The sequence below is a fragment of the Leptopilina heterotoma genome, unplaced genomic scaffold (genome assembly GCF_015476425.1).
Source record: "Leptopilina heterotoma isolate Lh14 unplaced genomic scaffold, ASM1547642v1 Lhet_52, whole genome shotgun sequence".
Taxonomy (NCBI): domain Eukaryota; kingdom Metazoa; phylum Arthropoda; class Insecta; order Hymenoptera; family Figitidae; genus Leptopilina; species Leptopilina heterotoma.
The window spans coordinates 4,583,774-4,601,376 of record NW_025111114.1 but is presented as its reverse complement, the minus strand read 5'-3'; the positions used below and the strand labels follow the sequence as shown (position 1 = coordinate 4,601,376).

At 25.6% G+C, this 17,603-nt stretch overlaps 2 protein-coding genes across 2 annotated transcripts in view; one reads left to right on the top strand and one right to left on the bottom strand.

Moving 5' to 3' along the window:
- Positions 1-1,921: 1,921 nt before the first annotated feature.
- On the top strand, positions 1,922-6,431 carry LOC122508049 (60S ribosomal protein L5). The gene is made up of 6 exons (XM_043621123.1): positions 1,922-2,075; positions 2,833-3,018; positions 3,794-3,928; positions 4,236-4,438; positions 5,559-5,736; positions 5,954-6,431. Exons 1-6 carry the CDS (start codon positions 2,073-2,075, stop codon positions 6,140-6,142), a joined length of 894 nt encoding a protein of 297 aa, XP_043477058.1. The 5' UTR covers positions 1,922-2,072; the 3' UTR covers positions 6,143-6,431.
- A 5,236-nt stretch (positions 6,432-11,667) lies between these two features.
- The window catches only part of LOC122508048 (E3 ubiquitin-protein ligase UBR4), a 43,029-nt gene continuing 37,093 nt past the window's right edge, over positions 11,668-17,603 (bottom strand). The window contains exons 23-25 of the mRNA XM_043621122.1: positions 12,148-12,472; positions 11,899-12,058; positions 11,668-11,802 (exon numbers count right to left, since the gene is read on the bottom strand). Coding sequence (XP_043477057.1) covers positions 11,738-11,802; positions 11,899-12,058; positions 12,148-12,472 — 550 coding nt within the window. The 3' untranslated portion in view covers positions 11,668-11,737. The remainder of the gene's footprint in view (positions 11,803-11,898; positions 12,059-12,147; positions 12,473-17,603) is intronic.

Below are 17,603 nucleotides of genomic sequence, written 5' to 3'. Positions count from 1 at the left end.
TTTTGCAGAGATTCAATTATTTTTAATACAATTTTAATAGAATTTCCCAAAAATGTAATTATTCTTAAAAATTCATCAAAGAAATTCAATTATTTTTAAAAACCTTCCAATTTATTTATTAGAATTTAAATATTATTGTCAATACATTTTTAATTAGATTTCTTGAAAGAATTGAATTATTTTCAAAAAATTTAATTAAATTCTGATTTAACAATTCAATTCTCTTTTCAAAATAATTTTAATAAAATTCTTCGTAGAAATTAAATTAATTTCAATAATTTATTAAAATTCAATTATTTTCAATATCTACTATTTTAATAAAATTTCACAAAAGAATTCAATTATTTTAAAAAGAAATATTAAAATTCGTCTCAAGAATTCAATTATTTTCAAAAAGTAATAAAATTCTTCGCAGAAATTCAATTATGGTCGAAAATTGAATAAAATTCTCTTTAAAATTTATAATTGAATTGAAGTCGGTCATCTTTAAAGTCCAATGCACAATAGGTTCGCGAACGAGACGCATGAAATAGAAAAGGACACAAATATATTTCTGTCCTTTTCTAACTCATGCTTTGATTTTCGCGAAGCAGTTGTTATGAGGCCTTTATTTATTATTTTTCTTTATTATAATCTTTTTTATTATAAAAACATAAAGATATCGATTGCTCCGAGTCAAAGACTCGGAGTGATCGATTTCTTCATGTTTTATATCAAATTTTTTATTCAATTTAAATTTAAAATTTTTGAAAATCTTAATTCTTATGGAGAAAGAGAGATAGTCTGTGTATCTGTCTCTCTTTCTCTAATGTGGATTTTCCGTTCTGGACAATTTTTACTAGTAATCGAAATAGAAAAGGAGACAAATATATCTTTGTCCTTTTCTAACTCATGCTTTGCGTTCTTGTGCATAGGCCATAGGCCTTAAGGCGCTTGCACACTTCCAAATTTTTAGGCGAGCAGCGAATTTTCACGGCCTTGAAATGCACATTACTAAATATGATTGGCTCTGACAAAGTACATTTTCACGCAGCTTTTTGTAGAGCCAATCATATTTAGTAATATGAAGGTGCTTCTATACCTCCGGTGGATTGGTCAAGCAATCGACTCGATGAATTTTCACGGTCGGAAAATGTACTTTCATGGCGGGTATTTTTGAATAAGTAAATGTTGAAAAGGTTTTTACTTGAAAATTTATTTAAAAAAAAATGATTTTATCATGGAAATTCTTTTGAAATTTATGTTAAAAAACATGTTTTATTTTAAAAGTTGTCAAATTTTAATTCAAAATGTTTTAATTTTCCAAAGAAGTGTAAAAAGCCTAATGTTTTTGAAATGCTAGTACAGACTGTTTGTTATGAATGTACATAACCTAGCGTTGTGTTGTCAGTTCATTATTATTTAATATAATAATAATTAAATCATTAAATTTGGAATATAATAATATCACAAGCACGACAACACAACGCTAGGTTATGTACATTCATAACAAACAGTCTGTATCGTCTGTACTAGCATTTCAAAAACATTAGGCTTTTTACACTTGTTTGGAAAATTAAAACATTTTGAATTAAAATTTGATAACTTTTAAAATAAAACATGTTTATTAACATAAATTTGAAAAGAATTTCTATGATAAAATCATTTTTTTAAATAAATTTTCAAGTAAAAACCTTTTCAACATTTACTTATTCAAAAATACCCGCCATGAAAGTACATTTTCCGACCGTGAAAATTCATCGAGCCGATTGCTTGACCAATCCACCGGAGGTATAGAAGCACCTTGAGTTTCAAGGCCATGAAAATTCGCTGCTCGCCCAAAATTTTGAAAGTGTGCAAACGCCTTTAAAGAAAAACGGAAGTTTTCAATTGTCGACGACACGCATTGTGATTGGTGATTTTTTGCTCTTACCCCCACTACTATTGTACACTAGACAGCATAACTACCCAGCCCTTCTGCCGGAAGTGACAAATAGGTGTGTGCGCACCATGGCAAGCGAAGAGATTTCTTTTCTCGTGAGGAGGCCGCTGTTCGCGGATCTTGTGTTGCTGTTTTATTATATTTCCTCAAAATGGTAAGTCAATAAATTTATCAAAATACAATTAAAAGTGAAGATTTGATGTCTAGTTTAATTAATATAAGAAATTTATAAATGTTTTAATGAAAAGATGCAAAAGTTATAAATGGATATAATCTCATGTTCGTTCTGTCTAACAATATTGAATTTCTACCGTGCTCTATTTTTTTCACTATTTTCCACATTCTGAACAATTTAATACTGGAAATTAATTAATCAATTTTTATTTCTTTTTTTATTTATGTTATTTATTGCATTTAATGTTTAATTTCCTTTTATCACTCATTTAATGGAAAGCTAACCTCAAATTGACATATGCGTCCTTTTGTTATATTTTAGACATGTGGAAAAATATTCTTAAATTTGGATTAGAATCTAGATTTTTTAAAATATTTTCCTATCTTTAATGAATTTTTTTAACAACTTTAATATTTATTTAACTTTGATAAATTTTAATAAAATTAAAATATAAAAATGTGTAAAGAAAATTAATATAATTAACATTTTGATAAATATAATAAACTTTGTTAAAATTGAAAAATTTAAACATTTGTAATTTGTAAATAAATAAAATGAATAAAATTAACATTTCACCATAATGATGAGACACTCAGCTCGCTTTGATGTAGAACTGAAGAAAACTTTTTGTTCCCTAATATATTAACTACTGACTGGTGAAAAAAAAAGGAAATTCCTTTTTTGTAATTTTCTCTTTTGTAGGATAATAAATATCTTTTTTTTTTGGTTTCTTTAGGGGTTCGTGAAAGTTGTGAAGAACAAGCAATACTTCAAGCGTTATCAGGTTAAATTCAAGAGGCGTCGCGAAGGTAAAACCGATTATTATGCCCGTAAACGACTGACTATTCAGGATAAAAATAAATATAATACTCCAAAATACAGATTGATTGTTCGTCTTTCCAACAAAGACATTACATGCCAGGTAACTATTTAATTTCTAGCTTCAGGCCTCGGATATTGATTTTTTTCGATTTTACTTCCAAATATTCCAATAAAATACCACATTTTTAGTATAAATTGACAATTATTTCTATTTTTATTCTAGTGTGAAAAATAACTACAAACAAATCTTTATAAAAATTATTTTTTAATATTTTCTACGTATCCGTATTTTCTATTTAAATTTTCGAAATATACGTAATTAAAAAAGTTTCTAAAAAATATTACATTTTTTTTATTGTAAATTTTTTAAATTTAATTATTTTCAATATCTTTAAAAATATAATTCTGAAAATTTATTTATAAATAATATTCTTGGAATATTTGATTATTTTATATTTTTCAAAAATTCAATTATTTTAAAAAGATTTGATCAAATTCAATTTTTTTAAAACAATTTAACCAAAATTCAATTATTTTTAAAAGATTTTACCAAATATACCAATTGTTTTAAAAATATTTGATCAAATTTCAATTATTTTTAAAAGATTTTACCAAAATTCAATTGTTTGGGAATTTTTTAATTGTATATATAATTGAAAGAAAATTGATATTTAAAATATTTAATAAAATTAATTTTAAGAGTTTCTTTATAATTTTTAAAAAATATACTTTAATAACGTTAAAAAAACATGGATAATAATTAGTAACAAAAAAATTTTTGTTTGCAATACTGAATTAAATAAATCCGAGGCCTGTAGCTAAGATTTTTTAAATAAAAAAAACAAATAGTTATTTATCTTAGTTTCTTTTTCAAGGTCGCATATTCGAGAATTGAAGGAGACAAAATTGTCTGCGCTGCCTACAGTCATGAACTGCCAAAATATGGAGTTAAAGTTGGTCTTACGAACTATGCATCAGCTTATTGCACGGGACTTTTGTTGGCCAGAAGAGTAAGTTTTACGATTATTTAAGAACTAATTTTTTAAAGGCGATTTTATAATTTTTTTCGTTTTTGCTTTGAGAGATCAAAGCAAAAACGAGAAAAATTGTAAAATCGTCCTCTTACGAAGTTTTATTTTTTAAATAAACTGCATTAAAATGATGATCCACTCAGCTCGCTTTGATAGAACAATGAAGATAACATTTTGTTCCCTAATATATCAAATATCTGAAAAATGCAGTATTTTCATAAATTTCTATTGAATATTTTCAATATGAATAAATAGAGATTAATTTTTGCGAAATTTATTTTTACAGCTTTTGAAGAAATTGGGATTAGACACATTGTACCCAGGAGTTTCAGAAGTTAATGGCGACGAATATAATGTGGAGGCAGTGGACGACGGTCCTGGTGCTTTCAGATGTTATCTCGACACTGGGTTGATGCGCACGACCACTGGTGCTCGTGTTTTCGGTGCTATGAAAGGCGCCGTCGACGGAGGCCTCAACATCCCTCATAGGTTCGTTTCAAACCATTTTTATAATGATTTTTTTCCCTGGATAATTCAATCTTTAATTTAAATTATTTTGAATTCTTTAATTTACATTATCTTGAATTCTTTAATTGATATTATTTTGAATTCTTTAATTTAATACAGGGTTGCTACGCAACCTAAAAATGTCGGGGAATTTTATAAACTTTGAAAAACTTGGAAAAGTCAGTCAATTTTGATCGAAATCCGGGAAAATTGTTGTTTTCTAAAGTTATTGTGTTCATTCTTGAAATCTAATTTCACTTCAATATTTCAAAATTATTTCAATTTTTAATATCTACTACTTTAATAAAATTTTTCAAAAGAAGTCAATTAGTTAAAAAAAATTGTAATAAAATTCTACGCAAGCATTTAATTATTTTCATATATTATTCAATTATTTTCATGAATAATAACATTTTTTACAGAAATTCAATTATTTTTATAAATAATAAAACTCAATGTTAAATTTAAATTATTTTTAATACAATTTTAATGTAATTCCTCCAAAAAGTTATTATTCTTAAAAATTTTATTAAAATTTATCCAAAAAATTAATTAATTAATTAATCAACTTTAAAAATATTGTTATAAAACATAAAGATAACGATTCTTGTTATTGAATTTAAATTTTTGAATATCTTAATTTCTATAAAAAAATAATGATTAAATGTTTATTTAAAAATTGAAGTTATTGATGTTTTCGAATAATTTTCGTTTTGAAAACCTGGAAAAGTCCGGGAATTTGAAAAGAGCAAAAGCGTGGCAACCTTGTATAAATCGAATTCTTTGATTTAAAATATCTTTTATTTATTTATATATAAATTAAAAAGAAGAAAAAAATCTTTACTCTATTATAAATAAAAATTATTCAACAGTAGAAATTTTATGATGAACATATGACACATGCGCGTCATCTGAGTCACAGTGAGACGAGTTTCTTAGTTTTGTGTTTTACAATTCTTCGACAACTGTTTCACATCGACACAAAGGATTATAAAGTGTCTCTGATTTTTTTTCTACTCTTCTAGAAAAAAAGACACTAATAATTGTTAGTAAATAAATTTTTATCTTTATTAATATTTTACTCCTGTTTTTTTTTTTGCAGCACCAAACGATTCCCTGGTTACGATAACGAATCGAAATCTTTCAACGCTGACGTTCATCGGCAGCACATTTTCGCCCAACATGTCGCCAATTACATGAGAACATTGGAAGAGGACGACGACGACGCATTCAAGCGTCAGTTTTCCAAATACATTCAAAGCGGAATTACTGCCGACAGTGTAAGTAATTTTTTTTTTTTTAATTTTACCAACAGTCCAAATCAAATTACTAAAATAACTAAAATGGTATTTTGGTGTCGCAACTGGACGAAAGAAAACAATGATCGTACCTTTACTCTTTGGAAATTTTCCAATAATATCGATCATTTACAGTATTTTTCCATTTTACGAAAAATTGTATTTTTATTAATGTATTTTTTTTTCTTTTTTCCTTTAGATTGAGGGAATTTATAAGAAGGCACATGAAGCAATCCGAGCAGATCCAGAGCACAAGAAGGTTAAGAGGGATACGCCTCCAGTTAAAAAGAGGTGGAATCGTGCGAAACTCAGTCTTTCCGAAAGGAAGAATCGTGTTGCTCAGAAGAAGGCGTCCTTCCTCAAGAAACTTGCAGAGAACGAGGATTGAGTTTCACTTATTTTGTCTTAATGACAGTTTTTTACCCAAGAAGTATTTATATATTTACATTTTTCTAATGTACTTTATAATCTTCGCGGGAAATTTCTGTTATGAGAGTACAATAAAAATGCATAAAAAAAAATTTTATATTGTTTTAAATGTCATTAAAAATTACACATTACGTTTTAAGAAGAAATTTATTATTAAAGAAAAAAAATTGTAAAATTTTATCATCAAATTTTATTTTTAATCAAAGGAAATACACTTTTTTTAAATAAAAGAATAGTTATTAGTTTAATATGTAATATTTAATATTATTAGTTTATTATTCTTTAATATTATTTAAAAATTTTAAAGTTCATTTGATAGAAGCTTTGAATTATTAAAACAATAGTTACTTTTCTATTAACATAAAATTAAATGATAGCTTTTTCTTTGACTGTCCTTCAGTTTCTGCTTTGTTTACAGGCCTCGGATATTATTACTTTTTCTGTTATTTTCGAATAATGCGACTTTTTCTTAAAAACTTTTTAAAATATAATCATTTTTAGTATAAAAATGCAAATTCTTTCAATTTTTCTAGTGTGAAAAAAGATTCTGAATAATTGAAACTTTGTAAAACATAATTGAAAATAATTCATTTTTTAAAGTATTTTATTACAATTTTTGAAAATTAACTTTTAAAGAAATTTAATTGAAATTTTTGTAAATAATTGAATTAACAAAAATTTTTAAAAAATCACTTTTCTAAAAATATGAAAAAATTTTATTCACGGTTGAAGTGTTTTGACTCACAACGAATAAACGGTTGCAACAAAATATAGCATATGTTGTGAAATTTAAGGAAGACTTATAAAGAAGGTACAAAAACTTGGTAGTTTAAATCAAAAACAGGTAAACCTAACATAATATTAAATTTTCATTGCTAAAAGCTCTTTAAAATTTAATAAAATATTTTTAAAATAATAAGATTATTTGTCATAAATAAAGGAAAACTATAAAAATACTAAAATAAATAACATATTTTGCTAAAATCGCGAGGTGGTTCTTTCCCCCCCGCTGCAGGTGGTACGGTAGGTGTGACACGTTCAAACTAGGAAAGCATCTTTGTACTCTACTGTACAAAAAAGCCACTTTCAGTACTTTCGTAAAACTATTATAACCTAGTCCTTTTATAAAATAAAATATATTTCCGTCACTTATTTTCAAGTATGCTAGATATCTCTTTTGGTGAAAATTCTGTAAATACATTTTTTAAGGGGTTTTTTTTTCAAAACATGCCAAAAATTGGCGTTTTTTTAACCTTAAAATTTTGGGTTGTTTTGAAGCCTTTTTTTGACACTTCGACATTTTTAAATTGCTATAACTTTTTTTCTAATCATCTGTTTTGACTGAGCCTACGTTTTTCTGACTCGTTAGGAGTTTCTGCAAAGAACCCTCTTTGTGCGAATAAAGAAAAAATATTTTTTTTGCCTTTTTTTTTGTAAAACGTGACAAAAATAGGCTGAAAAATTTGAGGTTTTTGAGGGGTTTTTGTTAACTTTAAAATGCTCTAACTTTGTCCCTAATTATCCGTTTTGACTCAGACTTGGTTCGCCAGGCTCGTAAGGACTTTCTGCAATGAACCCTCTCTGTGCGAATTTTGTAAAACAAATTTTTATTCCTTTTTTTTGCAAAAAACCATTTTAAAAATCGGTGTTTTTTCAATAGTCAAAATTTAAATTGCTCTAACTTTCTCCCTAATTATCCAATTTTGCCCATTTTTTTTTATTTACACTCCAGAAGAGTATATAACTTTAGACCTTTAAAAGCGTCATGAACAAAAAATTTTTTGCATTTTTTTTCATGCTAAATTTGCACACACATTTTTTCTTTTTAATAAATTTTTTGGAATTTTTGCTCTAACTTTGTCCCTAATTATCCCATTCGGCTCATTTTTTTCCTATACACTTCTGCTTTGTTTAAAAAGCAAAATTTTTTTCGGCAACGTGAAAAAAAAAATTTTTCTCAATTTTTTTCAACTTTGAAAAAAAATTTTCAAAAAATTTTTTTTTATTCTAAAATCACTTCTGGTGAGTCCCAGAGATGCTCCAGTTCAAAGGATTTTAAAAAATATCATTTAGGTAAAAAAAAAAAAATTTTGAAAAAATTTTGAAAAATGACGTCATAACCGTCAAAATTGCCCAGAAATGCCTAGAAATGGGTCCCAGATCAGGCCATTTTTGAAATGCAAAAATGCACTTAACGTATACCCATCTTTAAATTGCTATAACTTTTTTTCTAATTATCCGATTCGGCTGAGCCTACATTTTTCTGACTCGTTAGGAGTTTCTGAAAAAAATCTCTTTTGGTGAAAATTCTGTAAACACATTTTTTAAGGGGTTTTTTTTCAAAACATGCCAAAAATTGGCGTTTTTTTAACCTTAAAATTTTGGGTTGTTTTGAAGCCTTTTTTTGACACTTGGACATTTTTAAATTGCTATAACTTTTTTTCTAATCATCTGTTTTGACTGAGCCTACGTTTTTCTGACTCGTTAGGAGTTTCTGCAAAGAACCCTCTTTGTGCGAATAAAGAAAAAATATTTTTTTTGCCTTTTTTTTTGTAAAACGTGACAAAAATAGGCTGAAAAATTTGAGGTTTTTGAGGGGTTTTTGTTAACTTTAAAATGCTCTAACTTTGTCCCTAATTATCCGTTTTGACTCAGACTTGGTTCGCCAGGCTCGTAAGGACTTTCTGCAATGAACCCTCTCTGTGCGAATTTTGTAAAACAAATTTTTATTCCTTTTTTTTGCAAAAAACCATTTTAAAAATCGGTACATATTTTTTCAAAGAATGTGGAAATTATGTTCGGTCAGATTTTTTTTTTTTTTTTTTTTTTATAAGTTTTTTGGAAATTTTTTTTGTACTAATCTTTAATACACAGTTTGATATTTTTTGTTATTAATGTACCTTTTTATGTTGCTTGACATGTTTTTATGTAACTAATTATAGTTATAAATAATTATAATTATATATAAAAAATATCACCAAATTGGATTATTTTAATCGTTTTTGGTGTTAATTTAATCTGCAACTTTTTTTAATACCTCACAATTTACTGTGCTCTTATTTCAAAAATGCTATTTTCTTATTCGTTTCTTCATTGATAAATGGCGAGAATACCTAATTTTTATAAATATATCACTTAGTCTCAACCCCTAAATAGAAAACACTATAGGTTTTCATGTGTGCCAGATATCATGCTCTATGTGGATCCAAATTAAAGCTAAGAGAGGTGCCCTAAGTTTTCTCTCATTGTGTGCATGCGGGCTAGGACGAAGATTTGGGAACGTTATTGATGGTTTTGTCTTTAAAACCTAAATAACAATTATATAAAATTTACACTTTATGTAATTCAAAGCACCATTACTTCTCATGTATGCTAGACACTAGATATGATGCGCTAGGTGGAACCAAAATGAAGCTTGACAGGTGCCTTAAGTTTTTCATATTGCGTGCATTGGCTAGGATGAAGATTTAAGAATGTTTTTGATGATTTTGCCTTAAAAACTTAAATAACAATTATATAAAGTTGATTGTTAAGGGAAATTTCATTGCCTGTTTCTCGCCAAAAAGGTGTTCTAATTCTGTGGAAGAAAGGCATAACAGCATAACTGACATTTTTATCAAATTTGAGATAACATCAGATTTGTATATATTTAATATTGCTCTTCAAAGTTCAATAGCTGAAAAATCATTAAAATGGTTATTAATGTAGAAAATAATGGAAAACATAATCGCATAATTGCGTTTTTGACAAAAGGAGACCAGCATAATAACATAACTGCATTCAGCTTAAAAAACAATTGACATAATTAAAAATGAAAATAACCTTTATGAATAAAAACAATAAGAATTTTGCAATAAAATGTTTTTAGTAAAATACATTTTTCATACTTTAGATTAAATATATTTATTTTAATAAGACTGGAACAAATTTTTTATAGCATAAATTGTGCATTTAATTATGTACTTATTTTTAAGGGTATTTCTATTCTAAAAAATTTTGGAAAGTATTTAAAAAAATAAATTGAAAAGTTCTTTAAGTTGAACAGTAAAGTAAATTTTTTTCTCGTTTCAATAAATTAAAAACATTTTATAACAAAATTAATTTTATAACTAAATAAACTCTTATAATTTTTTCTAACGAATTAATAGTTTCATTTGTCTTTGTATGAAAAATTTTTTTATTATGACAAATCAAACCAAAATAAATTGTGACATTAAAAGTGTCTGAAGTTGGACTCATATACAATCTGAACTTGCATAACCGCATAAGTGCAATAAAACTCATGATTCCGATGAAAAATTATCAAAATTTATATCAAATCGTGTGTTTTATTAAATGTTATAAAAGAATTTTGAAAATATATTAAATAATAATACTAAATGCAAAAGACCGAACAAATCTGTTGATTTTCTGAATTAACAGAAGTGAGAGAACATTAAAATTAATTTATCTCAAAATCATGACAAATGCAGTTATGCTGTTATGCCTTGCTTCCACAGAATTGAGGTACAACAGATAATCGCTAGAATTCACAATAAACTCCGGAGTTGGAGGACATGGCAACGAGATCTTCTCAGCGGAATATATTCCACAACGCTGAGATACTAAAACTAGTCCTCAATTTGATACTAAAATTAGTACTGAAACGAGCCTGCTACAATAACCTTCTGATAAGTGTTAAGTAGTAGATAATTTAAAGTATGCCTAAAACAGGTAATTTAGTTAATAAAACATTTTTGTTTATTTAACAATAGCTTTAGAACAGTTAAGGAGTTAATAAATTAAAATTTTTAAATAAAACAAAATTTTTGAGTTTATTGCACGTGAGCGGTCTAGTTTTTTAACGATGTAATTATCTAATGTTAAATAAATCATTTTTAATCATGAAAACCAGAGAATACGAATCAGGGAAATGCAAAATAAAATTTTTTTTGACAACACTGAATTAATCTGATTAAATAAAGGACTTTTTCCAGTTCTTTCTATTTTTAATCGACTAAAGCTACTTTTTTTAGCTCGATCCGAGGCCTGTGTTTAAATATTATAATCTTGATTGTAGTCTAAAAGTAAAAATATATTTTGTTGTTTGCGATAAATAAAGTCTTGAAGGAAAAATATTTAGTTTGCGATCATTTTTTGTGCATAGGTAAAAAGGAAGGATAGGTTAACATCTGCAAACATTTTATTATATCGTTTCTCGTTAAAGCACAACTTTTATCTTTTTTTTTATAGTTCATACAGGCTTATTACATAAATAAGAACGCCATTCAGAGTCGATTCTTATACAAATTTGTAATTTGCAACATTCACAATTATGTATTCCGACAGGTTTGCCAACACTTGGACAAAATTTTACAATAATCGAGAACTATAACTAAGCCACATCCGTTCGAGTCATAAAAAACTAAAAATATGCACTCGGGTATAGTTTTTTTTTGTCTTTCTTTCTTTCTTTCTTTTCGTACTCGAAGTATTGAGATTTTATTTTATTTATTTTGAGGGGAAGATAGGTCGTGTAGAAAGCGTTTAAAATTGGGACGTGCTGCCGATTTCACTAAGCGAGATCTTTCAGAACTTTGCTTATATACGACGAAATGTCTGTCACATCTTCGATTAAACCTAAAACGAAAAAAAGAATAAATAGGGAATTAAATTATACAGAGAGAAAATTTACTCTAATTTATACTAATTCGATTAAATAGAAAAAATACTCACCGACAACATCACAATATTCTTCGAATGATTCACAAGGTAACAATTCATCTCGATAGGTTGCCAAAACACGCTCCGAAGCTTTCAATAAAGCTTCATCATTGTGTCGAATATATTCAGCTAAAATTGACGGCCATTGTTCGTCTGAAGTGACAACAACTTTCTGAAATAATAGAAAAAGAAAAAGTTGTTTAGATGAAGAGACTAAAAGAAACTAACTTGATAATTTTAATTTAGGAAAAATAAATTTACCTTAAAAAATGTATTGTATATGCAATCGACAAGACCAAAGAAGATAAGGACACTCTTGTATACTGAATAATCTTTGACGGTAACATCGGTGAGATTTTTCGTTGACAACGAAGGAGAAGTGTATCTTTGTTGAGCGAGAATAATGAGTCTCCTCAAATGAGTAATTCTGAATTTATTCCATTGTGAGGGTGGCATTACAAGGAGTGACAGTGTGCACTGATAAAATGGACCATCAGCCTCGTAACAACTGTCAAGCCAAGAGGAGCTGGCAGTAGAATGTAAATACGACATGTGTGCTTTCTCCTCTCTCGCTGCCGATCGTGTTCTAAATAAAAGGGAAAATTCAAAATTAGATACGAATCGAAGAAATAGAATCTATTTTCGAAACAATTGCGGGGTTGCCACTGGTCAGGGAAATCAGGGAAAAGTCAGGGATTTTTATTAAAAGGGTCAAAATAAGTGAAACCGGCCACTTGAAAAATTTTTGTCCCCGAATTTAAAGTTATCTATGGTTTTTGATAGATATATGAGTAAACTTTTACCCGCTAAAATATTTTTCAAAAATTTTATTTATTTTGAAAGTTATCAGGTGTTAAACTTTTAGGTTACTTTTTATTCTTTTCATTATTACTCCGAAACGAATGAAGATAATTTCAATTTTTTTTTTGGAAATTAAAGCTAAAAGTCTGTAGTTTAAAGTGCAACTGAAAAAATTGCTGTATAATAAAAATTTCTAATTGTTATTAACAATTATTTTAAACAATTGCGATTTAAAGTATGTTCTCAATGTCGGAAAAAAATCAAACTATACTCATGTGATGCGCAAAACTCTAACGAGTAAATTAAAAAAAAAAAAAGTGAGTAACCTCTAAAATTACAGAAGTTATGCATATTTTTCTGACGACGCGCGGGAATTAACTGATTCGCAAACTCTCGAGCGCGCGGGAATACGCCCGCGCCCGCTCCCGCCGCACTGCTCACACTTGTGTTTTCAAACAATTTATGTTTACAGAGAAGGAGAAGTAATTAAAATATTATTTTCTTACTGAATAGTTTATTAATATTTTTACTTTTGGAGTAATTATATACATAAAAACCATTTTGTATGTACTCATAAACTGCTTTGCAGTTTTTATGCTTTGATAAAAAAGTTTTTTCGTGGGTCTGATATTCTTGAATCGTACAAAAATCGAAATCGATATTGTTTGTGTAGAATTTCATCAAAAAATTTTTTAAATAATTGGATTTCTAAATAAAATAATTGAATCATTTGTCACTTCTCCAAAATTCAATTTTTATTAGTGTTTTAACTGAAATTTCTTCTATAAATTCGCTATTTTTAATAATTTATTATTTCTTAAAATTGTATTCCCATAAAGAATTTTATTAACAAATTTTTAAATAATTGAATTCTTTGAAAGAGTTTTAATAAAATGTTTAAGAATAATTATTATTAAAAAAAAATAAAATAAAAAATAAAATAAAAAATAAAAATAAATAAAATAATAAATAAAAAATAATAATAATAAATAATAATAATAATAATAATAATAATAATAATAATAATAATAATAAATAAATAAATAAAATGTTTAAGAATAATAATTATTCTTAAACATTTTATTAAAACTCGTTCAAAGAATTCAATTATTTAAAAATTTGTTAATAAAATTCTTTATGGGAATACAATTTTAAGAAATAATAAATTATTAAAAATAGCGAATTTATAGAAGAAATTTCAGTTAAAACACTAATAAAAATTGAATTTTGGAGAAGTGACAAATGATTCAATTATTTTATTTAGAAATCCAATTATTTAAAAAATTTTTTGATGAAATTCTACACAAACAATATCGATTTCGATTTTTGTACGATTCAAGAATATCAGACCCACGAAAAAACTTTTTTATCAAAGCATAAAAACTGCAAAGCAGTTTATGAGTACATACAAAATGGTTTTTATGTATATAATTACTCCAAAAGTAAAAATATTAATAAACTATTCAGTAAGAAAATAATATTTTAATTACTTCTCCTTCTCTGTAAACATAAATTGTTTGAAAACACAAGTGTGAGCAGTGCGGCGGGAGCGGGCGCGGGCGTATTCCCGCGCGCTCGAGAGTTTGCGAATCAGTTAATTCCCGCGCGTCGTCAGAAAAATATGCATAACTTCTGTAATTTTAGAGGTTACTCACTTTTTTTTTTTTTAATTTACTCGTTAGAGTTTTGCGCATCACATGAGTATAGTTTGATTTTTTTCCGACATTGAGAACATACTTTAAATCGCAATTGTTTAAAATAATTGTTAATAACAATTAGAAATTTTTATTATACAGCAATTTTTTCTGTTGCACTTTAAACTACAGACTTTTAGCTTTAATTTCCAAAAAAAAAATTGAAATTATCTTCATTCGTTTCGGAGTAATAATGAAAAGAATAAAAAGTAACCTAAAAGTTTAACACCTGATAACTTTCAAAATAAATAAAATTTTTGAAAAATATTTTAGCGGGTAAAAGTTTACTCATATATCTATCAAAAACCATAGATAACTTTAAATTCGGGGACAAAAATTTTTCAAGTGGCCGGTTTCACTAATTTTGACCCAAAAGTACTGGAAAAAATTGAATTTTTAAAATTCATGAGAAAACTCCGAATTTTGATGTTGAACTATTATTAAATTAATAATTATAAATCATTTAATTCCTCAATATTTAAATTATCTTTATAAAAAGCAAAATTCTTCACCAAAATTCAATTATATTCAGGAATTTTAATAAAATTCATTGCAAAATTCGATTACAGAACCAAAAATTCAATCCAAAAAATCCAGATCAAAAAATCCAAGAGAAAAAGTCCAAAATTACAAAAAATTAATAAATAAATAATAAAGTTACAAAAAATAATAAAGTTTACAAAAATTCAATTATTTTCATAAATGAAAAAATTTCTAAAAAAATTCCAATTATTCTAATATAAAATTTTTAAAACAATTATTCCAAGAAATACAATTATTTTCAACAAATTTTCATAAAATTCTTTAGAAAAATTCAATTATTTTTACAATATAATTCCAATTACATTACTCGATTAATTTAATTATTTTCAACATTTTTTTTTTTAATTCAATGATTTTCAATATTCTACTAGTTTAATAAAATTTCCCAAAAGAATTCAATTATTAAACAAAAATTTTGATAAAATTCTACACAAACATTCAATTATTTTACAAAAAAAGTAAGAATTTCTCAGGAATTCAATTATTTAAAATAGAATTTGCATAAATCTGTGGAAGAAAGGCATAACAGCATAACTGCATTTGTCATGATTTTGAGATAAATTAATTTTAATGTTCTCTCACTTCTGTTAATTCAGAAAATCAACAGATTTGTTCGGTCTTTTGCATTTAGTATTATTATTTAATATATTTTCAAAATTCTTTTATAACATTTAATAAAACACACGATTTGATATAAATTTTGATAATTTTTCATCGGAATCATGAGTTTTATTGCACTTATGCGGTTATGCAAGTTCAGATTGTATATGAGTCCAACTTCAGACACTTTTAATGTCACAATTTATTTTGGTTTGATTTGTCATAATAAAAAAATTTTTCATACAAAGACAAATGAAACTATTAATTCGTTAGAAAAAATTATAAGAGTTTATTTAGTTATAAAATTAATTTTGTTATAAAATGTTTTTAATTTATTGAAACGAGAAAAAAATTTACTTTACTGTTCAACTTAAAGAACTTTTCAATTTATTTTTTTAAATACTTTCCAAAATTTTTTAGAATAGAAATACCCTTAAAAATAAGTACATAATTAAATGCACAATTTATGCTATAAAAAATTTGTTCCAGTCTTATTAAAATAAATATATTTAATCTAAAGTATGAAAAATGTATTTTACTAAAAACATTTTATTGCAAAATTCTTATTGTTTTTATTCATAAAGGTTATTTTCATTTTTAATTATGTCAATTGTTTTTTAAGCTGAATGCAGTTATGTTATTATGCTGGTCTCCTTTTGTCAAAAACGCAATTATGCGATTATGTTTTCCATTATTTTCTACATTAATAACCATTTTAATGATTTTTCAGCTATTGAACTTTGAAGAGCAATATTAAATATATACAAATCTGATGTTATCTCAAATTTGATAAAAATGTCAGTTATGCTGTTATGCCTTTCTTCCACAGAAATTTTGTAGAAAAAACAAATGTTTTAAAATTTGGCATTAAATTCTTCGCAGTAATTTAATTATTTTCATAAATTATAAAATTCCTTCCAGGGATTTAATTATTTTCACAAATAATAACATTATTCGGAGGAAGTCAATTATTTTCATAAATAACAATAATTATCACAAGAATTCAATTATTTTTTATTTTCAATTCAATTTTCTTCATAAATAATCAAATTCTTGGAAAAATTCAATTATTTTCAAAAATTTTTCTTAATTCAATAATTTGTATAGCTATTATTATTTTAATCAAATTTCCCAAAAGAATTCAATTATTTAAAAAAAAAATGTTTTGATAAAATTCTAAGCAAACATTAAATTATTTTCTAAAATAATGGAAATTTCACAGGAATTCAATTATTAAAAATAGAATTTTGCATAAATTTTTTCAAAAAAAAAAATAAATAAATATCTTTATAAATAATAAAAATACTTCGCAAAAATTCAAATATTTTCAAAAATTTTAATCCAATTCCTTGCGAAAATTCAATTATTTTCATAAGTAAAACCAAATTCTTCCCAAAAACTTCAATTATTTTCAAAAATATTTTAAAAATTCTTCCACAGAATTAAATTATAACCACGAATAATAAAATTCTTTGCAATAATCTTAATAAAATTAAAAATAAAATCTTAATAAAATTTCCTTGCAGGAATTCAATTATTTTCAAAAATTTTAATAACATTTTTCGTCAAAATTCAATTTTCTTCATAAATAATCAAATTCTTGGAAAAATTCAATTATTTTCAAAAATTTTAATAACATTTTTCGAAAAAATTCAATTTTCTTTATATATAATAAAATTCGTTGGAAAAATTCAATTATTTTCAAAAAATGTAATAAAATCTTTCCTAAAAATTCAATTATTTTCGAAATTTTAATGAAAATCTTGACATGAATTCAATTACCTTTATTTTATTTATTTTAAGAAACATTCTACTATTCAAGAAAGTATTTATTTCTGTATTTAAATAATTGGATTTGAAAGTTATGAAAGAATTGAATTTGAATTATGAAAATAGAATATTTTTTTGAGTATCTAATCATTTTTAGAATGAATCAGAATATTCTTTAGTGTCAGGAAAAAAGTGAAAATTTTGTCTGAAAATCAGGGAAAAACAAAATTAAATGTTTGTGGCAACACCAGGGCTCGAACCAGTGAAAGTATTTAAAAATACGGACTTTACGGATAAAAATAAAAACTT